We start from the raw sequence: 25169 nt of genomic DNA on the forward strand, positions 1-25169 counted from the left end.
ATAATAATATTGTTTTGTTTGGGGTTCCTGTATAAGTGCCTAGGCGTGGCACCTTGTATTGAATCATCTCTCTATGGAACAGTAATTCAATCCAGAGAAGGACTGTCACCAGATTACAAATTTTAGTTGGCTCTAAAACATTCACGCGAGGGGGGCTAGTTGTATTCTTTTTAGATCCACTTCTAGAAGATTAAGCCTTTATCTTTCCCATCCAACTTCGGGGAGAAGGTGTAAAGAGAACCAACTGTCTGACATTTTAAGTCTTACATCTCCCACATATCAAATAGCAGAAGAAAAATGAAAACCTCAGAACCCTCAGACATGACCTTGTATGACTTGGGTGCAGGTTATTTGGGAGGTGATCCCAGGAATCAGGAGTGAGCGAGCAGGGAGAGGGCATTAAGAATAGAGGAAAGGTTGATAAAGGGTACAGTATTGAGATCACTGCTGTAGGCAACGTTTGTGATACGGCAGTTGAATGGCCATTTTAGTATACGTTTGGAAGATCTGTTAAGCAAGCTACCTGCTGTGATTGGCAGTTATAGCTCTGATTCCAAAGTGCAGATTCTGAGCCATAGCCATCTGAGAAGTATTCTCAAGTCTTTCCTTCATGGACTCTGCCTCATTGCTCTCAGATCTTTTGCCTATCTTTCCCCTGCTGTGCTTTGAATCACAGGGACCTGACCCCTTGCAATATTTGCATTAAATTCCTCCTCTTGAACTACCTGTCGTACATTCATGACTGCTGGAGACTCCTTAATGATGTCATCAGTCAATCCAAAAATATTTTGAATATCTACCACATACAAAGCGCTGCACTGGATTCCTGGAGGATAATAAAGAATCAAGCAGCTTAGCATTTAGTTGGGAAAGCAAGACATACAGTGGAAAAGTTAAATAACAGTGCCTAACAGTATATGTCCAAATGCCAAGAGAATGGTGTAGCCAGTGAATAAACTTTAAGGTACAAAGAGGAAAGAGCCATCTCCATCAGTTTCATGCCAGGGCATGCTTTAGAGGGGTTGGAGAGGGCTGGAGAGCTGACAGAAAGGGGTCATCTAAAACTTCCAATTTTGGAAGGGTAAGAATTTGGAATTTTATTTGAAATCTCCTAATTTTTAAATGTTGGTAAGTAATTCAAACGTTCAGAAACTTCAGTGTGAGTTCCATTGTGTGGGCAAGATAGAACTCGTCGGGGAGCTGGATTGGGATTGGGAGCCAACGGTGTGCCTTCGGTGGATGGCTTACTGAGTTGGGTGAGAAGTCAGATGCAAAGAACGTTAAGATCCTTGCCAATGAGAAGATTCCAGGTTCTAATATTTCACTTATGTGTGAGGCGATCAAGATCTGGGCTTAGAAGGGGGCAATGGGCATGGGAAGAAAGGAGAGGTGAGAGAGAGATTAGGGAATATTAATACCCTCCATTTATGTACTAGTTTATGGTCTACACAGTTTGTCATTGGAGGTAGGATAGAATAGAGGCCCAGAGGGTAGGCTCTGAAGTCAGACTGCCTGGCTTCAAATCCCAGCTCTACAGTGAATTCCCACGGAGGCCTGGAACAATTCACAGAACCTTGCGCAGCCTGTTTCTCAAGCACTAAAATGGACTGATGCTAAGGAATCCACATATTTCATAGAGTCGTTGGCTGATTAAATAATAAAATGTGTATGAAGCTCTTCGTGTGTTAAGCCTGGCTCACAGGAAGCATCAATCAGTGTTCACTCTTACTATCATCACACACATCATTTCTCTTTAATCCTTGCAACAGCTTCCTGTTAGGGTGAGAAGAATGCACAGGATGGATGACAGACTCTGGGGGGTAGGAGTGGGAGGTGGAGAACAGGAGGAGTCAGGAGCAATGGCCAGAGAGTGAGCCTTTGGTTTGTAGACTCAGCTGTATTGCTGAAACTGACTCTAGTTTTCTGGGCCCTTCACTTAACCCCTGTGGGATTTTTCTTCCTAAAGTGTGGTTCCTTGCAACTCATATTCTCCATAATTAAAAAAAACTGGATTTTTGAGTATGTAGGAAGAATAATGGCTCCCCAAAGATGTCCCCTTCTAATGCCTCAAACCTGTAACTATGTTGCCTTACATGACCAAAGGGATTTTGCAAATGTGATTAAAGTCAGGACTGGGAGATGGGGAGGTGATCATGGATTGCCTGAGTGGGCCCAGTCTAATCACTCGAGTTCTTTTTTTTTTTTTTTTTTTTTTTGTGGTACGCGGGCTTCTCACTGCTGTGGCCTCTCCCGTTGCGGAGCACAGGCTCCGGACGCGCAGGCTCAGCGGCCACGGCTCACGGGCCCAGCCGCTCCGCGGCATGTGGGATCCTCCCGGACCGGGGCACGAACCCGTGTCCCCTGCATCGGCAGGCGGATTCTCAACCACTGCGCCACCAGGGAAGCCCCTCGAGTTCTTAAAAGTGGAAGAGGAAGGCAGAAGAGTGAGTCAGACGGATGCTGCATGAGAAGGACTCCCCCTACCCCATCCCACTGTTGCTAGCTTTGAAGATGGAGGAATGGGGCATGAGCCAAGAAATGTGGGTGGCTTCTAGAATCGAGGAATGGCCCTCAATTTATAGCCAGCAAGAAAATGAGGGCCTAGGTCCTCCAACTTCAAGGAACTGAATTCTGCCAATTATCCAAATAAGGAGGACACATGTTCTCCCCCAGAGCCTGCAGAAAGGTGTGCAGCCTGTTGACACCCTGATTTTAGTCTGGTGAGACCCATGTTGGACTAATGACCCACAGAACTCTAACGTAACAAGTTTGCATTGTCTTAAACCACTAAGTTCACGGTAATTTGTTACAGCAGCAACAGGAAACTAATATACTGAATTTTCCAGTTTCAGTTGTTTGGCTGGTGTTACCAGAGGGCCATCAAATTCAAGAATGATATGGAAATGCTGTGGGGCGATGGGGGACAAGGTCTTGGATATACGGTGTTGGAGAGGCAATGACAGTAAGGCATTCACATGGCAGTGCTCAGACCACACTTGATCATGTGGGATTGGATTTGGGGAGGTGGTAGCAATAAATTTGAAAGAATGTGCCAGGGAGGCGATGTAGGGAAAGAGACCCTGTCGAGGGGGGCCACTTTCTTATTTTTATTTATTTATTTTTTTGCGGTACACGGGCTTCTCACTGCTGTGGCCTCTCCCGCTGCGGAGCACAGGCTCCGGACGCGCAGGCTCAGCGGCCATGGCTTCACAGGCCCAGCCGCTCCGCGGCATGTGGGATCCCCCCGGACCGGGGCACGAACCCGCGTCCCCCGCATCGGCAGGCGGACTCGCAACCACTGCGCCACGAGGGAAGCCCTCCCTAGTGATTTTTTAGAACAAAGTCCATATATTGCTATTATGATGACCAGGAGTTTGGCATGCCTAAGCTTCGAATGGACACCAAACAGAGGAACTGGCAACTCAGGAAAGCGGCCCGGGGCTTCCCTGGTGGCACAGTGGTTGAGAATACGCCTGCCGATGCAGGGGACACGAGTTCGTGCCCCGGTCCGGGAGGATCCCACGTGCCGCAGAGTGGCTGGGCCCGTGAGCCATGGCCGCTGCGCCTGTGCATCCGCAGCCTGTGCTCTGCAGCGGGAGAGGGCACAGCAGTGAGAGGCCCATGTACCGCCAAAAAAAAAAAAAAAAAAAAATCACTAGGGAGTCATATTGAGTAAATTTTATAGACAGCTCACAATAATTTTATTTATGGACTTAAATCGAGACTTCAATAAATGAATGATGCTTTAAATTTTGCTCTTTGTAAGTTTCCAAAGGAAAATCTAACTTTAAATGTTTCTTAAAAATTTAAATGTTTTTCCTTTCTTTGCTTTGTTTTGTCTCCTCTAAGAGTGGCATGGAACTCAAATATATGACTCACTGGAAATGCCGACCACCTCCTTGGTTGTAACAAATGGGAAGTGAGTTAGGAGAGAGCCCAAGAGAAACAGGCTGATACTCAGGAAAATGTAAGGCCTATGGGACGTCTCTGTGTGGGAGCAGGAGGAGTGATGTGGAGCATTATAATGAGAGACAGAAAAAGTGAATAAAATGTTAGTCACTGAGTAATCGGGCCCCTAGAAGAAAAAAAAAAATGCCAAAAGAGAAAAAGCGGACAATAACAATTTAAAAACCTCTAACTTTTATTTACTGGGTTCCCTCCCTTCATCAGTGTAGGTCTCTGCTGGGAGCCCGGGGTAGGTTGGGCTGGTCTGGCCCTTGATCTATGTTTTGATCACGTTTTACCTCTTGATTGTGAATCCCTGCCTATCAAACCTGTCTACCCAGAGATGGCCAACAGGAAAGTTCCTTCTTCACTCTGGCTCTCCTATTACCTTTGAGTTGTCCATTTCCTCTAGCATCTAAGAAAGAGGTAAAGCTCAGATGAGCCCCTTTCCCTGTGGGTATACAGCTCTTGTCAAAGGATTTAGCAATGGAGAAGGTTGAACAATTGGTGACTCTGGTTAGCCACTGGGCAAAATTGAAAAGGAAGCAGTATTAGCCCCTGTTGCCCTTCAACATCACTCTCCATCCCGCTTCCCTGGTACTCAACTCTTCCTCAGTGCCTTCATGCTGTTCCTTGCCTGTGCCACGCTCCCACACCACTCTACATCACCTGCCTAAACTGATGTGTCATTTTCAAGTAGCCCATATTGAATGTTGATTCCTCCTGGAAATTTTCAACATGGCCCAATATGGTAGGTCTTTGCTACATAATCAGAAGACTTCAGCCAATTGGAATTAATTCATACTAAGCTGTGAATGACTGATTTCCCCTTAGTGTTCCAAGGAGCATTCTCAAAATTAAACTCTTGTTAATTCAACAGACTCTTTGATTGGTGGGATATTTAAGGTAGCATGAGGGATATATTGAAGGACAGAGACTAAGAAGAGGCAATGCCAATTAAAAGAGGGCATCAAGACACTAACTACTCTGCGCTAACCACTTGAGAACTCATTCAGTCCTGCTTTCAAGCATAACTGTGTTTTAATTATACCAGAAAATAATCAGTACCCTGCTACCATTTAAGGAAAATGGAAGCTACCAGGTATGTTTTACTGTGCAATTTTAGTTTCTAAATATACTTGGTCTTTCTTTTTAATTGTATCTCAAGATAGCACTATGGAAATAACTATTTCTTTGTAATTAAAAACAGTTTAAGAATTTATAAGGTAATACCCCATTGGGTGGGAGTTTGGGAAAGTAACACTCTGATGTACTGCAAAGAGCGGTATAAATTGGTTTGTTTTCTGTAAGGCATCTTGGCAACCAAAATTCATGGAATTTCTGAAAGAAATAGCAAGTATGTATGCAAAAATTTACCAAGAGGATTTCTTGCAACATTGTTTGTAATCATGAAAACACAGACCTATGAGAGCATGGACTTGAGGATATGGGGAGGGGGAAGGGTAAGCTGTGACGAAGTGAGAGAGTGGCATGGACATATATACACTACCAAACGTAGGGTGGATAGCTAGTGGGAAGCAGCCGCATGGCACAGGGAGATCAGCTCGGTGGTTTGTGACCACCTAGAGGGGTGGGATAGGGAGGGTGGGAGGGAGGGAGACCCAAGAGGGAAGAGATATGGGAACATATGTATATGTATAACTGATTCACTTTGTTATAAAGCAGAAACTAACACACCATCGTAAAACAGTTATACTCCAATAAAGATGTTTAAAAAAAACCAAAAAAACCCTGCACACTAAAATGTCCATCAACAGGAAATTTGTCATATAAATTAATGGTACATCCAATCAATGAAATGCTATGCAGTCATCACAAAATGGTATTGGGGAAAATTGTTTAATGTTATAGAACAATGTTCAGGATATAGTGTCATGAGAAAAACCAGGTTACAAATAGTTTTAAGTGACATGATCTTTCTTATCGTACATATAAGTACATATGTATACATTCATATATTTATATTCATATGTAGATATACATTAACACATAGAAAGAGAAAACTATGTCAAAATGTTAATGTCATTTATGTCTGGGTGGTGAAATTATAGGTGGTTTAAATTTTCTTCTTTTTGTTTATCTGTAATTTCTGAAGTTTCTCCAATAAGTATATTATTTTTCATAGACAAAAAAATAGAATTACTTTTCTTTTAAGGAATCTAGCATCTTCCCAAAATAAATAACACAGCAGTTCTTGTAGTTTATATACCCAGAGGTGTCTGATTGGCTTAATTAAAGTTATAAAGTCTGCACTAATAGGTATAAAAAGAAGTACAGCTACGGGAAGTTTAATTTATGCAGATGTGTACCTTTACACATTCTAATGGACATTTGACAACAACCGAAGTTCTTAGTCATCATTTTTATTTTAAAATGTACTAAACCATTATATAACAAAATATATAGAGTACCATCAACAATTAAATTGGAAGAATTGCTTCACCAGAGATATGCCTTTGTGGAGAATTGAAAGAACTGATTAGGCTATTGAAAATAATAGTAAATTAACATACTGCCCTCTTTTGGTAGCTATTTACAACTCATTTTACATTCACTGCTGTTAAAGATGTTAATCTCCTAAAATTCATGTACAAACTAAACTAATTTTATTTACTTTTACATTTTTTAATTGAAGTATAGTTGATTTACAATAATGTGTTAGTTTCAGGTGTACAGCACAGTGATTCAGATATATATATATATATATTCTTTTTCAGATTCTTTTCCATTATAGATTATTACAAGATATTGTAATAATTCCCTGTATTATACAGTAGGTCCCTGTTGTATAATCTACAAACTAAACTTATTTTAAATCACCTTTTTCCTCAACAGAGCATGCTGATAATTCCAGTTTGTTATCACCTTCTGGTAAGATTGTTATTTCATGACTTTGGGGGAATTTCAGCAAAATATTCTAAAAGTTCTCCATGCAATGTCAGATACAGCAAAACTGTTTTCTTCTATGAAGCTTAATTAAATTCTGTCCTAAACCTACTCCCGAAAAATCAAAGCAGACACAGACAACAATTGCTAAACAAAACTAGGGGCTAAGTTGTGGGTTTTCATCATGGTAACTGCTTCAGTTCTTCAGTGTTATTTTTAGTCTTCTAGTTCATATCTCCTGAAGAGTATCAAGGACATAAACATGCTAAATGTTCCTATATTTGAGGGTTGAGATGTTCTCTTAAATATACGTCCTCAGCACCCCACTGAATTAATATTTTTCAAAAGGCTTCTAAAGGCTTAGCACTCATGAGAATGGGAAGGCAAATCAATAAAGAGAAATCTATAACTAGGACCCGTCTTGGCAGGAAGCAGGAGCAGAACCTGCATTCCAGACTGCTGGCTACAATGGGACCTCAGGGATAAAGTGGTCCCACCCCATCCCTTAGTTAATAACATGGTGAAGCCTGGAGAGGCTGAGTAACTTATCTAAGTTCACACGGCTTCTTGCCCTACATCACAGAGGCAGCACGTGGCTTCTCTAACTCCTACTTCTGTGTTTCATTCTGTAATATATATACCATATATTACGGTAAGGAGTGAGTCAACTTACATTGTCCTTAGTTGTGTGAAAATGAGCTTCTACTGTTATTAATTCATTTAGCTAAAATTAGTAATAATCACTATTACTGCTTATGCACATACTACATGTCTGGGAGTCTTCCAACACCTCATTCTGCTTCCAGTCTTGCAGTATAGGGATCGTTATATTCATGTTATAGATGAGGAAACAGAGGGTCAGAGAGGATGAAACTTGCTAACGTTCACACATTCTCTGGAGCCACACTACTTGGGTTTGAATTTGGCCCCCCCCCCCCACCTCCATTGCTATCTGTGTGGCTTTGGGCAAGTTCCTTCACCTTTCTGTGCCTCAATTTCTTCATCTGTAATTTGAAGAGAATAACAGTACTTCATAGGGAAGTTGTGAAGATGAAATGAGATAACGCATGTGCCTGGCACAGAGTAAACCCTTAGTAAGTAATAATGATCATTATTATTATTAGTTTTACAAATTTATTTATTTACAAATTTATTTATTTTTGGCTGCATTGGGTCTTCGTTGCTGCGAGTGCGGACTTTCTCTAGTTGTGGTGAGCAGGGGCTACTCTTCATTGCAATGCATGGGCTTCTCACTGCGGTGGCTTCTCTCATTGTGGAGCACAGGCTCTAGGTGTCTGGGCTCCAGTAGTTGTGGCATGCGGGCTCAGTAGATGTGGCTTGCGGGCTCTAGAGTGCAGGCTCAGTAGTTGTGGTGCACGGGCTTAGTTGCTCCACGGCATGCGGGATCTTCCCAGACCAGGGCTCAAACCCGTGTCCCCTGCATTGGCAGGCGGATTCTTAACCACTGTGCCACCAGGGAAGTCTCTGATCATTATTATTAAGTTATTAAGTAATGGGGCAGAGATTCAAACCCAGGACTGCAAATCTCCAAAGCCCAAGCTCTTTTTGCTAAGCCAGTTTGCCCCCTTGTTGTTAAATTTTTAGGATAAAATGAACCGCTGTATTTTTCTTCTGCTGCAATAGCCTTCTCAGACTTAATCATGGTGATATCTTTGCAAAACTCTGTTTGCATGGAATGAGATCGAGGGTTTGGACGCACACAATGATGCCAGGCACAGTGCCGGGGCCCCAGGGGAAAGCCAGCACACATCCAGGGATGGATAGGCGGCTGTGCCCGAAGGCTTCTTTGGATGGTATCACCATTCCTCTCCAATCAGAAAAATGAATAGTCATTGATTAAAAACCACCTTTGGAGAGGCGAGAACATGGTGGAAGAGTAAGACGCGGAGATCACCTTCCTCCTGACAGATACATCAGAAATACATCTACACGTGGAACTTCTCCTATAGAACACCCACCAAACGCTGGCAGAAGACCTCAGACCTCCCAAAAGGCAAGAAACTCCCCAAGTACCTGGGTAGGGCAAAAGAAAAAAGAATAAACAGAGACAAAGAATAGGGACGGGACCTGCACCAGTGGGAGGGAGCCGTGAAGGAGGAAAGGTTCCCACACACTAGAAGCCCCTTTGCGGGCGGAGACTGCGGGTGGCGGAAGGGGGAAGCTCCGGAGCCGCAGAGGAGAGCGCAGCCACAGGGGTGCGGAGGGCAAAGCGGAGAGATTCCCGCAGAGGATCGGTGCCGACCAGCACTCACCAGCCCGAGAGGCTTGTCTGCTCCTCCACCAGGGTGGGCGGGGCTGGGAGTTGAGCCTCGGGCTTCGGAGGTTGGATCACAGGGAAAGGACTGGGGTTGGCTGCATGAACACAGCCTGAAGGGGGCCAGTGCGCCATGGCTAGCCGGGAGGGAGTCCGGGAAAAGTCTGGAGCTGCAGAAGAGGCAGGAGACCTTTTCTTCCCTCTTTGCTTCCTGGTGCGCGAGGAGAGGGGTTTAAGCGCGCCGCTTAAAGGAGCTTCAGAAACGGGCGTGGAGCTACCGAAGAGACAAGAGACTTTTTCTTGCCTCTTTGTCTCCTAGTGCGAGAGGAGAGGGGATTAAGCGCACCACGTAAAGGAGCTCCAGAAACGGGTGCGGAGCTGCCGAAGAGACAGGAGACTTTTTCTTGCCTCTTCGCTTCCTGGGGCGCGAGGAGAGGGGATTAAGGGCACCGCGTAAGGGAGCTCCAGAAACGGGCGCGAGCTGAGGGCTGTTGGCGCGGACAGCAGAGACGGGTGTGGGACGTTAGGGTTGCTGCTGTTGCCACCAAGAGGCCTGTGTGCAAGCACAGGTCACTCCACACCGCCCCTCCCGGGAGCCCGTGCAGCCCGCCACTGCCGGGGTCCCGGGATCCAGGGACAGCTTCCCCAGGGGAACGCACAGCGTGCCTCGGGCTGGTGCAGCGTCACGCTGGCCTCTGCTACCGCACGCTCGCCCCGCATCCGTGCCCCTCCCTCCCCCCGGCCTGTGCCAGAGCCCCCGAATCAGCTGCTCTTTTAACCCCGTCCTGTCTGAGCGAAGGGCAGACGCCCTCGGACGACCTACACGCAGAGGCGGGGCCAAGTCCAAAGCTGAACCCCAGGAGCTGTGCGAACAAAGAGGAGAGGGGGAGGTCTCTCCCAGCAGCCTCAGAAGCAGTGGATTAAAGCTGCACGATCAACTTGAAGTGCCCTGCATATGTGGAAAACCTGAATAGACAGCGAAATATCCCAAGTTGAGGAGGTGGACTTTGGGAGCAAGATATACTATTATTTTACCCTTTTTTCTTTTTGTGAGTGTGTATGTGTGTGCTGCTGTGTGAGATTTTGTCTGTATAGCTTTGCTTTCACCATTTGTCCTAGGGTTAGACCGACCCGTGTTTTTCTTTGGTTGTTGTTGTTTTTTAATAGAAATGTTTCTTCTTAATAATTATTTTTTATTTTAATAACTATATTTTATCCTACTTTATTTTGTCTTCTCCCTTTCTTTCTTCCTTTCTTCCTTCCTTTCTTCCCTCCTTTCTTCCGTCCTCCCTTCCTTCCTCCCTTCCTTCCTTCCTTTCTTCCTCCCTTCCTTCCTCCCTTTCTTCCTTCCTTCCTCTCTTCCTTCCTTCCTTTCTTCCTCTCCTCCTTCCTTCCTTTCTTGCTTTCTTCCTTCCTTCATTCCTTCCTTCCTGCCTTCCTTTCTTCCTTCTTCCCTTCCTTTCTTTCTTCCTTCCTTCCCCCCCTCCCTCCTTCCTTCCTTTCTTTCTTTCCTTTCTATTTTTTCTCCCTTTTATTTTGAGCCGTGTGGATTAAAGGCTCTTGGCACTCCAGCCAGGTGTCAGGGCTGTGTCTCTGAGGTGGGAGAACCAACCTCAGGACACTGGTCCACAAGAGACCTCCCAGCTCCACACAATATCAAACGGCGAAAATCTCCCAGAGATCTCCATCTCAACACCAAGACCCAGCTTCACTCAAGGACCAGCAACGAACAGTGCTGGACACTCTATGCCCAACAAAGAGCAAGACAGGTGTACAGCCCCATCCATTAGCAGAGAGTATGCCTAAAATCATAATAAGGCTACCAACATCCCCAAACAGACCACCAGACGTGGACCTGCCCACCAGAAAGACAAGATCCAGCCTCATCCACCAGAACAGAGGCACTAGTCCCCCCAACCAGGAAACCTACTCAACCCACTGAACCAACCTTAGCCACTGGGGACAGACACCAAAAACAACGGGAACTACGAACCTGCAGCCTGCAAAAAAGGAGACCCCAAACACAGTAAGATAAGCAAAATGAGAAGACAGAAAAACACACAACAGATGAAGGAGCAAGATAAAAACACACCAGACCTAACAAATGAAGAGGAAATAGGCAGTCTACCTGAAAAAGAATTCAGAATAATGATAGTAAAGATGATTCAAAATCTTGGAAATAGAATAGACAAATTGCAAGAAACAGTTAACAAGGACCTAGAAGAAATAAAGAGGAAGCAAGCAACGATGAGCAACACAATAAATGAAATGAAAAATACTCTAGATGGGATCAATAGCAGAATAACTGAGACAGAAGGACAGAAAAGTGACCTGGAAGATAAAATAGTGGAAATAACTACTGCAGAGCAGAATGAAGAAAAAAGAATGAAAAGAACTGAGAACAGTCTCAGAGAAAAAAAAATGTCATGAAGAGATTAGTGGTAGGACGGTTCTAAAACACAGACTTACTAGAGCATGGACTTGAGGATATGGGGAGGGAGAAGGGTAAGATGTGATGAAGTGAGAGAGTGGCAGGGACATATATACCCTACCAAATGTAAATTAGATAGCTAGTGGGAAGCAGCCGCATAGCACAGGGAGATCAGCTCGGTGGTTTGTGACCACCTAGAGGGGTGGGATAGGGAAGGTGGGAGGGAGGGTGACACAAGAGGGAAGAGAGATATGGGAACATATGTATATGTATAACTGATTCACTTTGTTGTAAAGGAGAAACTAACACACTATTGTAAAACAGTTATACTCCAATAAAGATGTTAAAAAAAATTTAAAAAATAAAAAATAAAAACCATCTTTGGCCAATTATATTGTTCTGCCCCAAGAGCAAAGGATTCCATACCCAGGCTTTGAATCTCATTGCTCAGAAACTGTCTTACTTCTCAAGAAATATACTTGGTAATTTAAAAAAATGTAGTAAATGACAAAATTTGGAAGCAATAATGTAGGACAGACAGGGTGTGTGTGTTTCAGCCAACGCATGATTTATCTAAAACAGACAGGCCAGCCAAGCACCTCGACACACCCAAATGTTGTCCTTACCAGCTGAATATCAGACTTCCTATTGCAAAGCTCAGTTTAGATGTAAAATGTTTAATTGTCCTGTATATACGGAGAGGTTAAGCCATTGGATCTTTTTAATATTTAAACATGCAAAGTGTGTGCAGTAGACTGACCTCTTAGCACAAATAGAGTTATTCCACAGGAAATTTACAACCTGATTGTCTTAATAGCAGCCATATTTTATTTTATTATTATTTTTTAATTAAAAAATTTGTTAGCTATGTTGGGTCTTCGTTGCTGTGCATGGGCTTTCTCTAGTTGCGGCGAACAGCGGCTACTCTTCATTGAGATGCACGGGCTTCTCATTGCGGTGGCTTCTCTTGTTGTGGAGCGCCGGCTCTAGGCACGCGGGCTTCAGTAGTTGTGGTGCACAGGCTCTAGAGTGCAGGCTCAGTAGTTGTGGCGCACGGGCTTAGTTGCTCCGCAGCATGTGGGATCTTCCCGTATCAGGGATCGAACCTGTGTCCCCTGCATTGGCAGGCGGATTCTTAACCACTGCACCACCAGGGAAGTCCCAGCAGCCATATTTTAAAATAACTTACTAGGAAGTTGTGTTAGGTAGTACAGTATTGAGTGATAGCAGTGTCATTTTTTTTAATCTTAAATTCATTATGAGAAAAGTTACCAGGTGTCATTATAAACAGAGTAGAACCTATGTGCCAATATGTTTCATAATTGTAGTGTGACAATTAGTAAAGTATAAAATATTTTCTAGAACTCTCTGGCTGAAAAATTTTGAAAGTAGTATGTCTCTATTTTGTTGTAGTTCCTAAAGTTATTTCCATCATATTCTATAGGTCAGAGCAAGCTTCATGGTCATGAGTCTCATATTCTTTACCTGTAAAATGAAACAGTTGTACTCATTTCATCTCTTGGGTTCTTTATGATTTTCTGATTAAATGTATACTCACTGAGTGATTATGGGACTTGCAGATTTAACTACATATTGGTCTGATAGCATGTTTTCTACTGTTCATAATTATATCTCAAAAGTTTAACTCTTTAAAATTCAGTAAATAATTGTTTCAAAGTATTAATTGGAATATTTTTTTCTCCTGCAGCTGAATCATCTCCTGTTGGTTTTGTCCCCTACTCCAATGGTACTCCAGGCAAGATTTTGAAAAAATTTAAACCTAGATTTACCCCAATTTGTTAAGTTTTTGATTTAATTATACCTTTGTCTTGTCGTTTTTCCTCGGGACAGAAGAGGTTGAAACTACAAGCCTAAATGGTAAGAATTTTTCTGAAGGAAGTGAAAATTGATAACCCTTAATAGGAATATAAGTATAATGAATGGTGTTGATGGTTTCCTTATTCAAATCACAAACACAAACTAGCACAAAAAATCCCCCAGACCATCGACCCTGGAGAGCAACCTAAACTTTCTGGTTAAATGATAAAATTCTTATTGTGGAAGGAGGACAGCCATCCACCATTCTTTCTAACTGTGCTGTGAAAGGAAAGAAATATCGATCACATTTTGAGAGCTCTACTTGCTCTCCAACACGATGCCAACACACTTTACAGGACAGATTGTTTAAATGGGAAAAGCACATCCAGTGACTTTAATGTGATTCAGCCTAGATTGAGAGGCACACAGTGTTCAGAGACAGCCTTGTTTTACAGATGATTTTATCAATTTTTAAATAGTATGAAATGAAAAAAAAATCTGGCTTCATGCTAGGGAAAAGGGCAAAGAATTGGGCTATAATCGAGGGAGGTGGGCAGGGCAGCACATTCTGTTCCCTTTCTCTGTGGGTAGACAGCCTTCCATCTTATTGCAGTCAAAACCCAACACTTTTCACAATCCCTTAGTTAAGATGAAATCTCACCATGTGGTTGGTGGTTAAGGAGCTAAACAATCATAGATGCAACTCACGCAGATCAAAACTGGTTTAAATTCACATTTGGTCCAGTGGGAAGGGAAGACATTATCATTTTTATGTGCAATTACTTCTTACAGTGAAAAAACATCTTTAAAATCGCCTTGGCAGTAGTTTTTGGATCCCATTTATGTGGGTTTTTTTTTTTAAGTGTGATAATATAGTACATGCCTTTTTTTCTCCCTTAAAGTTTCATCCAGACTAATAAATTCTAGAAGGATTTTCATTTAAAGAAATACCAATAGGGTAGATTTAAAATTGGATTTTAAGTGAAATGATCAAAATGACATTTCGTTAAAAGTTCGTTGAATATCATGTTCAAGAACTCCAAATTTAAACTGGAATTTCTTAAAGATTGGTTTATAAGAGTATACCTTTAGGTACAAATGCATTAAGCATCTACAGGGCTATGTATAATATTAAAGTTACTACTAACTACAGAAATGTCATATCCCTTAGAGACTTTCATTATAAGAGAGAAAAAAAGGGGACAAAATATTAAACAACATAAATGGGTTTATTTAAATCTCATGATTATAGGAGTGATGCTATGTTTTAGACACGTAAAACGTGTTCAGGAAACACATTTTTAAATGAATGAATACTTGCTCAGGAATGGTCTTCGCGGGTTGGGGAATGGCCAGTGTTGTGAGGGGGTGGACCAGTTGGCTTTTGCAAGTCTCTAACTTCTCCAGGATTTGGGGAAAAGTGAAATGTTTAAGGAACTTAGGAAGATGCATGTATTCGTTAACCATGGCAATAGTTGTGCTAATTTTTATTATTTTATTTCAGATGCTACTTCGAGTGTATTATCTACTTTGAACAAAACAGGTAATGTCAAGTTATTTCTAAATATAAAAACTTGTCTTCTGTGGCTTCTTGAGTTTCTCACTTGTGTGGTCTTCTGGGTTAGTAAAAGTTATCTCCTTGCCCATTTCCTATGACTCCAACTGTTGATTTATTACTCGTTTTACTTTGACGTTGAACTATAATTCTGGTGTCACCACACTCCTGAACTTCCAAACTCTTATGGCTATAGCACTCCATTTAAAATAACATTTACAATTTTTTTGATTTACAGTAGTAATACATCTTAGCTCATAAAAAATGGGGAATATAGAAAAATGCAAAGAAGAAAATAGCAATCATCTTTAATGTTACTTTCGTAAGACTATTACTGTTAATAATTTGGTATATTTCCGTTCAGTATCACATATATATATATATATATATACACACACACTATGTATATATATAACAAAATAGTCATAGTTTACATAAATTTTTATATCTTGCCCTTTTGACTTCATATTAAATTATAAGTATTTTCCAGCATCCCTTACTACTAATGACTTGGTAATATTCCATCGTGTACCATATGTGAACATTAAATTTGTTTCTACTTTTTTTTTTTTGACTGCACTGCGCAGCATGCGGGATCTTAGTTCCCTGACCATGGATGGAACCCGTGCCCCCTGCAGTGGCAGTGCAGAGTCTTAACCACTGGACTGCCAGGGAAGTCCCTGTTTCTACTTTTTAAATAGAAATCGTTGCAGTGAACATCCTTGTGCCAACATCTTTGCATTTCTCCCTGAGTTCTGTAGAATGCTCTTCAAGGATTGGACTTATTTGGGTCAGCATTATGAATATTTTAAGGCCCTTGATACCAATTGCCCAATTACCTTCTAGAAAAGTTGCACCCAACAACATTCCTGTCTGCAGTGGATGAGAATGTCTTTGTAACCGTACCTTTGCCTAGAGCTGAGACTATGTCATATACTATTAGATCTTCCTCTCAATTCCTTAGGTTCTATTTTGCATCTTTTCATATTTGTGAGGTTGAACATTTTTCCCTCAAAGCATTTTTTTACTGGAATCAGAAGTTCATTTCACAGTTGTGTTCTGTTTGCTCTGGAAAGGAAAGTATCAGGGCAAAACAAAATAATATATTAAAAATTCTTAACAGTAATGCAAAATACTGTCAGCTTTTATAATTCCCACCAATCATTGCCCATGGGTCTTTCACACACTGAAACAGAAGCTTGTCAATAACACGTACAGACATGAGATTTCTGAAACTGTCAGGATGACGTCATCATTGTTAAGTGTTTCTCCAAGATCTGAGCTTTGTGTTTTCTTCAGAACTTGCTACTCACCCTAGGAGACAGACCTTCTTTGTAAGTCTGTGCCCGGAACACAGTCTCTTCTAATTGGCCATCCTTACAGTAAGGATTTCTGAGCCTGGTTCTCTACTGTCTGGGAAATAAGCCATGGGCTCTGTTCCCAAAGCGTGTCGGGAAGATATTTCTAAGGTTCGTTTATTCAGAGTGTGTTAATATTTGCCTATGAGTCATTGACTTTGAACAATTCTGTCCTGGTTCTGCTGTGAGCTTGTTGTATGACTGTAGTTGGATAGCCTCAACCTCTCTGAGAATAATTTTATCTATCAATAATATTATATTATTATTATTAACTCCTAAAGAAGATGGCAGGACACTGTTGATATTAGGGTATAGTAGCAATATTTTGATAGTAGATCCTGTGTTTACTGTTTCCATTCATTTTTATTCTGAATCACCTGCTCCTTAAAACCTATCACCTGAAGGTCCTGATAGTGACTTAATTCTGCATATCTGAAGTGTAAGTTCACATTAATTTGTCTAGCAGCAGCGCATGGAAACTGCAGTAGAATTATGCAAGCAGTGGGGTGAGTAACAGGAGTGATCTAACTGGGTAAACATAGGAATCCGAATCCAGACCCACCCTCTGCCAATGCTATATGATCTGAGTATGTAATTCTCATTCATTCTGCTGCTGAGATGACCAATAGTGTCTTAAATGTGTCAACAGTATGATTTTCTTAGCAGTTCACTAAAATGATACTCATGGCAAATTGTTTTTAAAAAATAACAATTCTGCTCTAATATTTAAATTGCTTCTTTGCAGAAAAAACTAAAATCACTATAGTAAAAGCCTTCAATGCATCAGGTATGACTTATTATCAATATCAAGACTTTCTTTTTTTATAACTAAAGTAAAATTAAACAAATGGCTGGTGTTTATGTTTTCTTTCTCTTTTTTCCTGTCTTTTAAAAATGAAATCTGCGGCTTCCCTGGTGGCACAGTGGTTGAGAATCCGCCTGCCGATGCAGGGGACACGGGTTCATGCCCCGGTCCGGGAGGATCCCACATGCCGCGGAGCAGCTGGGCCCGTGAGCCATGGCCGCTGAGCCTGTGCGTCCGGAGCCTGTGCTCCCCAACGGGAGAGGCCACAACAGTGAGAGGCCTGCGTACCACACACACAAAAAAAAATTAAATCTGTTCTTCATGAGTAGATGTTTATGCACTGGGTTCCTTAAATTGTACTAAGTGTTTGGGGTTATATAATAATGATCAGACACAATGCCCACCCTCTAGAATCTTCTAGTCTATGAGGAGAGACAAGGCAAACAGATAACCAGCATGAACATGTGTGCAGATAAAGGCAATGATTTCACAAGTGTTTCTGACATGGTTAAGAATCAGAGATAGAAGGGCTGGTGCTAATGATTATCAGTGAGATACAATTTATGAAGGAAAGATTCTTCGAGGAGTGAACCTCAAACTCTTTTTAAATCAAATAAGGGATGTACTATTAAGTGCCTGTTATAAGATTAAGGATAGATGATTTGCTTAACAAAGTCTTCCAGTTGATTTAAAGCAGGGGTTGGCAAACTATGGCCTCTGGGCCAAATATGGCCCACCACCTGTTCTTGTAAATAAAGTTTTATTGGAACACTGCGATGCCCATTTGTTTACACATTGTCTATGGCTACTTTCCCACCACAAGGAATAGTAGAGTAGCTGCAACACAAAGCCTAAAATATTTACAATACGGTTGGCCCATTACAGCCAGAGTTTTCTCACTCATGATTTAAAGGCTGACCTGTGGCCATGTACTTGGAGGAAATTATGGATAACAGCCCTAGCAATAGGAAAGAAAATTCTCAGTATGAATGAGTAGCGAAAGACACGCATCACTGGAAACAAAGGTATTCCTAAAATTTTGAGAAAGATGAGAGATGATAGAATGAAAAGCTTAGTAAGCAAAAGACCAATGTTTGACCGAGAACATTAAAGCATTACTATCCAGAGTAATCTATAGTATTTGCACAGTGTATGTTTCCAGTGAGTTATATCCATAAGCAAGTATATTTAAAATGAAATCTTTCTCTTTTGGTGTGGGTAACATTGCTGTGGAACAATATAGAAATCTACATGTCAGGTAACTTTTGGCACCTAAATTCAGTTTGCTCACAGAATCAAAACTCTTAGCTGAAACGTGATGCCTACACACCAAATGTCAACTAAATCATTCTGGCAGGAACCACATCGCATGCACTAACTCAAATTATAATTTTAGTTTGTGTGCAAACTAGTTATCTTAGGGAAGAATTAAGCACTCATAAAGTACTGTAGAAATAAAATAGCAATCAGGCATTGCATACGTTAATTCTGACCAAACCAAACCTAACAGGGACATCAAAATATTTCTTAATATGACAGCCTTCTCCCCTTGGCAGTCTGCTAATACATTATCAGCATTTGCCCCTCACATTTATTATAGATTTCTTATACTTTGCCCAAAGGATGAAATTAATGAAGGGAAGATTCTCAGCAGAGTAAATCAAATCAAAGAAGAGATGTACCTCTCCTTTCACCAAAGGAGAAAGTATTTCTCAGGTTAATATGTAGGAAGTATTTTTTCTAACATGGCTTATTTCACCTCCCATTCGTCTCTGCCTCCTTTGTATGCCTACGTCGTCTGTTGTACTGGCCATCACTCCATTTTGTCCTCACTCTAACTTTTTATTTACTGGCCAGTCTCACTCACTAGATTGTAAGCTTGTTGAGGGCAGGGTCTGTATCTGGAACCTCCCAAAGCCTATAGAATAAGCAAGGTGCTCAGCAAACATTTTTTGAATTTTGTAGTTTTTGCCCATGTGAAATGACATCACGACATTGATTTATTTCATACATACATTTGCATAAGGAGCTAAGACCAGCCTAGGAAAGGAAGGAGGACCTATGAGTAAGGAAGGGCAATTTCATTTAAAGTCTCTGTACTCGATTGTATTCATGCTGTTCCTTTTATATTGGACAGAAGAGGGGTTAATTGGGGATGGAACAAAGAAATTTTAGGGGGTAGGGGATCAGACACTGACATACTAAAGAATAGTAGAGTCCAGTTCCATATCTGAACTACTAAGAAAGGAAAATTCTCATTCCTTTAGTCTTTGTGGAATTCATCCAGCCAATTATATCCAACATATAATATTTTTGGTACACGCTTAATGCTTGAATTTGTGAATTCTCTTAATGTAGTGTGTAAGTGGAGGTGTTTACATGCTTAACCCGCTGTGTTGTGCTTTCTTTGCAGGTGTCAAACCCCAGAGAAATATCTGCAATTTGTCGTCTATTTGCAATGACTCAGGTTAGTTCTTATGTACACTACACATTACCAGATGAATTAGCTCCACAGAGAAATGGTTTGTTTTCCTGCCGTTGAGTATGTGATGTGTGCCCCTCTGATTTATCTCCTTTCATCACACCTGGCTACTAAGAGTCTTGAATGAAAACAAAAGCAAATTTTAGATCAGGCTGAAAGTGAGATAATGGGTTAACTTCCTTAATATGAGAACATGAAGCTCTGCACCAAATATTTTTCACCATAGCTTTAAATCCATAGCTAATGCCCTTAGAGTTGATTTATGAACATAATAATGAACTTAATTATTGAAAGCCAGTTCTTGTATATAAAATCCTCAAGGTTTTCCATAGGACCTTAAGTATTATGACTTAGAAACAGGATGTTGTCTTTTGCTAAAAATAAAACAAACCACTACTAGAATGTGGAAAATCTTACGTACACCTAGTTTAATTGGACGCTAATTGCAGTAGTACCCATAGTGTATTTTGCCATCTCTAACTAGACTGTCCACTATTTTTAAAAATTAAGATGGCAGTCGCTTGAGAACATGCTATTTTTGAAATGGGAATATTTTCCCTTCTGCCATGGGCCAGAAGGAATGAAACAACCACTTTTCTGACATTGGTTTGGCTCTCTGGGCTCGCTTCCTTATTAAAACCAATGAAAGAGATGTGAAAAACAGAAAAACATGGTATGGCAGGTCAGAACTGGACCATGGCAAGAAAGAAGAGGAAGGTAACAAAGTATTTTATAATATTAAAGTCTTAGTGTAGCTCCAGTGATACAAAAGAGCCAATCATTATAGGAATGTTTTCCTTTTATTCTGTTCCTTTTAACAGTTTAATAATTTGTTTGAAAAACATAGGAAACAATTTCAAGTGAAGTAAGTTAAGGTTGATAGTTTAGAAAACAAGAAAACTTCCATTGAAAGAATGTTCCACAAACACTTTCTATTTATGCGAATGTGAGGTTTACTTACATGAGCTTTCTGCTGATAGTATGCTCCAGGTTGAATATAGCAGGAATGTGTTAGCTGGCTTTGATTAAAGGGAGAAGAAACTTGTTGGATACATTTCACTTTCATATATTGTGGAACTCTCTTCTCTCCTTCTCCTCTCCCTCCTCTCTTACCGTTCTCTTTACTGAATTCTCCATAATTTCGTTATTTTCATGCTTCATCTATGTTTTGGACTGGTGACTAATGTCTAGCTTAGTGTTATGTCTACATGATGTTTGATAACTGAAAATTGAACATTAAGTAAAAAAAAAACTGGTCATCTTGAATAACAGATGCCAGGAAGCTGGTTAGAGTAATGTTTTCCCCAGTTAAGCTACTGAATTGACCATTTGTTTTAGTGTCTGGTGAAAACAGCCTCTTCAGGGGACCTACTGTTTTGTCATCAGAAATTCTACAATATCCTGCCAGAAACTAGAAACCTTCACTTCTTGTAGATTCCAATTTGGATTCATTAAGGGAAATGGAGGCTGGTGAAAAAACTGAGAGCTGACCAGGTAGAGTTAGGCTGAGGGTCAGAAGGTGGTGGCTTCCTGGTTGCTTTGCTACCCCTGTGCGCCCAGCACATTCTTGAAACTCAGCATGTGCTGAATAAGACTGAGGGATGAACTTGGAGAATGGAGAGGTGAGGGAGAAAAATTGTGGGTGTCAGCACACACACACAGGCACTAAATAAGTTTTTAAAAGCTAAGAGTTTTGCAAAAATGTACGAGTAATTCTATGCATGTATCAATTACCTTTCTTTTTTAAATTTATTTTTGGCTGTGTTGGGTCTCCGTTGCTGCGTGCGGGCTTTCTCTAGTTGTGGCGAGCGGGGGCTACTCTTCATTGCGGTGCGTGGGCTTCTCATTGCGGTGGCTTCTCTTGTTGAGGAGCATGGTCTCTAGGCGCACGGGCTTCAGTAGTTGTGACACGTGGGCTCAGTTGTTGTGGCTCGTGGGCTGTAGAGCGCAGGCTCAGTAGTTGTGGCGCACAGGCTTAGTTGCTCCATGGCATGTGGGATCTTTCCAGACCAGGGATCGAACCTGTGTCCCCTGCACGTGGATTCTTTTTTTTTTTTTTTTTTTTTTAATAATTTTACAGTGGTGTGTTAGTTTCTGCTTTACAACAAAGTGAATCAGTTATACATAAACATATGTTCCCATATCTCTTCCCTCTTGTGTCTCCCTCCCTCCCTATCCCACCCGTCTAGGTGGTCACAAAGCATAGAGCTGCTCTCCCTGTGCTATGCGGCTGCTTCCCACTAGCTATCTATTTTACGTTTGGTAGTGTATATATGTCCATGCCACTCTCTCACTTCGTCCCAGCTTACCCTTCCCCCTCCCCATATCCTCAAGTCCATGCTCTAGTAGGTCTGTGTCTTTATTCCTGTCCTACCACTAATCTCTTCATGACATTTTTTTTCCTTAGATTCCATATATATGTGTTAGCATACAGTATTTGTCTTTCTCCTTCTGACTTACTTCACTCTGTATGACAGACTCCAGGTCTATCCACCTCATTACAAATAACTCAGTTTCATTTCTTTTTATGGCTGAGTAATGTTCCATTGTATATATGTGCCACATCTTCTTTATCCATTCATCTGAGGATGGACACTTAAGTTGCTTCCATCTGCTGGCTATTGTAAGTAGAGCTGCAATGAACATTTTCGTATATGACTCATTATGAATTATGGTTTTCTCAGGGTATATGCCCAGTAGTGGGAGTGCTGGGTCATATGGTAGTTCTATTTTTAGTTTTTTAAGGAACCTCCATACTGTTCTCCAGAGTGGCTGTATCAATTTACATTCCCACCAACAGTGCAAGAGGGTTCCGCTTTCTCCATACCCTCTCCAGCATTTATTGTTTGTAGATTTATTGATGATGGCCATTCTGACTGGTGTGAGGTGATATCTCATTGTAGTTTTGACTTCCATTTCTCTAATAATTAGCAACGTTGAGCATCTTTTCACGTGCTTGTTGGCAATCTGTATATCTTCTTTGGAGAAATGTCTGTTTAGGTCTTCTGCCCATTTTTGGATTGATTTGTTTGTTTTTTTGTTACTGAGCTGCATGAGCTGCTTGTAAATTTTGGAGATTGATCAGTTGCTTCATTTGCAAATATTTTCTCCCATTCTGAGGGTTGTCTTTTGGTCTTGTTTATGGTATCCTTTGCTGTGCAAAAGCTTGGAAGTTTCATTAGGTCCCATTTGTTTATTTTTGTTTTTATTTCCATTTCTCTAGGAGGTGGGTCAAAAAGGATCTTGCTGTGATGTATGTCATAAAGTGCTCTGCCTATGTTTTCCTCTAAGAGTTTGATAGTGTCTGGCCTTACATTTAGGTCTTTAACCCATTTTGAGTTTATTTTTGTGTGTGCTGATAGGGAGTGTTCTAATTTCATACTTTTACATGTAGCTGTCCAGTTTTCCCAGCACCACTTATTGAAGAGACTGTCTTTTCTCCACTGTATATCCTTCCCTCCTTTATCAAAGATAAGGTGACCATATGTGTGTGGGTTTATCTCTGGGCTTTCTATCCTGTTCCATTGATCTGGCATGTGGATTCTTAACCACTGCACCACCAGTGAAGCCCCATCAATTAGCTTTACTTTTAATAATTATGTAGTGCATTAATTGAAATTTCAGTATCAATATGCAGAGTTTGAGGTTCTCAATAGAAAGGTTGCTGGAATAGATAAATCATGTTAATCACTGGCCTAGTGGTGTTGTCAGCCATTTTAAGGGGAAGTGGACCACTGGGTCCTTGGCTGTTGGAATCAGTTGTACATTGTAGTGCAATAAAAGATGAGACGGGGTGGCCTTCCACCCTCTAGCTCAGGAGTTGGCGAACTACTGCACATAGTCCAAATAACAGCCTGCCACATGTTTTTGTAAATAAAGTTTTATGGGAACACAGCCATGCCATTCATTTATATACTGTCTATGGCTGCTCTTATGCTAGAACCGCAAAGTTGAGTAGTTTCAACAGAGAACATATAGCCCACAAAACCTCAAATATTTACTTTCTGATCTCTTACCAAAAAAGTTGGCTGCACCCTGCTCTAGTTTATATGATATCCTTGCCCTTCTGATCAGGAGGCCAGTTTTTTGTCTCTGTCGATTATGAAGTGCACACAGTGTACTTCTGTTAAGGAGTCTCTGTTTTATTTGTCTCCAGATAGAGCCACAGCCCTTCCGAGTATACCCTGCAGGAAATGGCATTGACTGAAATTGAGTTCAGTGTTTCCCAAGGCAAGCATTTTCAGAACAGGGTTTTCTGGCATTTCTGGGACGAAAGCCACAATGAGTTGTTCAGCTGAAGAAAGGATTTGCTCTGCGTTCTGTTCAGGTTTCAAAGCAAAATCTCAACTTTGCTCCTAGGAAAGATAGTGCATTTGGTAGCTGTTTTTTATTTTATTTTATTATTATTATTTTTTGGATTTTCATCTGGTAGCTGTATTTTAAAATGAAAAAGAAAAACCCAAAATGGCAAGGAATAAATAGACTTTCATAAGGCTGTGTAACTGCTGAGAAATCCTTTTTCCATCCCTCCCATGTCTCCCATAACTGCAACTATAACAGCTTAAAAAGATTTGCAGTGTTAGAGCCACAGTTCCCCAGTTAACATCGTTAAGGGAAACAAAGTCCTGATGCGAAGCACATAGATAGGGATAAAATTTTTTGACAAGGGGACAAGTTTTTTGTTTTTCTGCATTCCCCCATAAAATGTATAGTTGATATTTTCTGAAAATTATACTGATTGATAATCGTTGAGTAACTTTCTGATAGAAAAGAAAGTAAATGTGAATAACAAAGAATTTCATGAAATTGTTTATAAAGTAATCTGATAATATTTTTCTGTATTGTATTAATCCTCAAAGTCTAAGGATGCAAGTTTCAAATTTCTTTTTCAAAATTTATTTTTAGCCTTTTTTAGAGGTGAGATCATGTTACAATATGATGAAGAAAGCAATGTTACCCAGGTAGGTTTTAAAGATTTTTAAATTGCAATTTAAAAAGTGAATTTTCATATATTTAAAGATTTAAGGTTCAAATTGTTTCTGATATTTAGCATATTTACTTTTATCACCAAATTTAAATAAAGTACGTGTTGTTGAAACATTAGCTTTGTTGAGAGGGCTTGACTTCATGATAATCATGGTATTTTGTTAAAAATTATATTTTAGTTTTCACTAGGTTTGATGCTGAATAGAGTGTTTATATGATACAGTTCTATTGCCAGTCAAAATTTAAAATTATATTAGAGGGCTTTCCTGGTGGCGCAGTGGTTGGGAGTCCGCCTGCCAATGCAGGGGACATGGGTTCGTGCCCCGGTCCTGGAGGATCCCACATGCCGCGGAGCGGCTGGGCCCGTGAGCCATGGCCGCTGGGCCTGTGCGTCCGGAGCCTGTGCTCCACAACGGGAGAGGCCACAGCAGTGAGAGGCCTGCGTACCACCAAAAAATAAATAAATAAATAAAATAAAATAAAATAATATTAGAAACTCCTAGCAGTAAGAAATGTAATATATTGAACCTAAAAATTGTCTTCTCAATCTGATCCTGTTTACCCCATGGGGGATTCAGACACAGTAGTATCAGCCTTCCCATAACCT

General features: G+C 41.0%; 1 protein-coding gene across 4 annotated transcripts in view; it reads left to right on the forward strand.

The window, feature by feature from the left end:
• ADGRG2 (adhesion G protein-coupled receptor G2) overlaps positions 1-25169 on the forward strand; it is a 118341-nt gene that overhangs the window by 61795 nt on the left and 31377 nt on the right. For 2 of the 4 annotated variants that reach the window (XM_067024013.1, XM_067024012.1), the window contains exons 3-9: positions 6802-6837; positions 13267-13305; positions 13410-13436; positions 14881-14919; positions 17035-17076; positions 19508-19561; positions 24482-24537. In XM_067024013.1, the coding sequence (XP_066880114.1) occupies positions 6802-6837; positions 13267-13305; positions 13410-13436; positions 14881-14919; positions 17035-17076; positions 19508-19561; positions 24482-24537 (293 nt within the window). The remainder of the gene's footprint in view (positions 1-6801; positions 6838-13266; positions 13306-13409; positions 13437-14880; positions 14920-17034; positions 17077-19507; positions 19562-24481; positions 24538-25169) is intronic. The other 2 variants (XM_067024014.1, XM_067024015.1) reach the window with 2 other exon arrangements.

The sequence above is a fragment of the Kogia breviceps genome, chromosome X (genome assembly GCF_026419965.1).
Source record: "Kogia breviceps isolate mKogBre1 chromosome X, mKogBre1 haplotype 1, whole genome shotgun sequence".
Taxonomy (NCBI): domain Eukaryota; kingdom Metazoa; phylum Chordata; class Mammalia; order Artiodactyla; family Physeteridae; genus Kogia; species Kogia breviceps.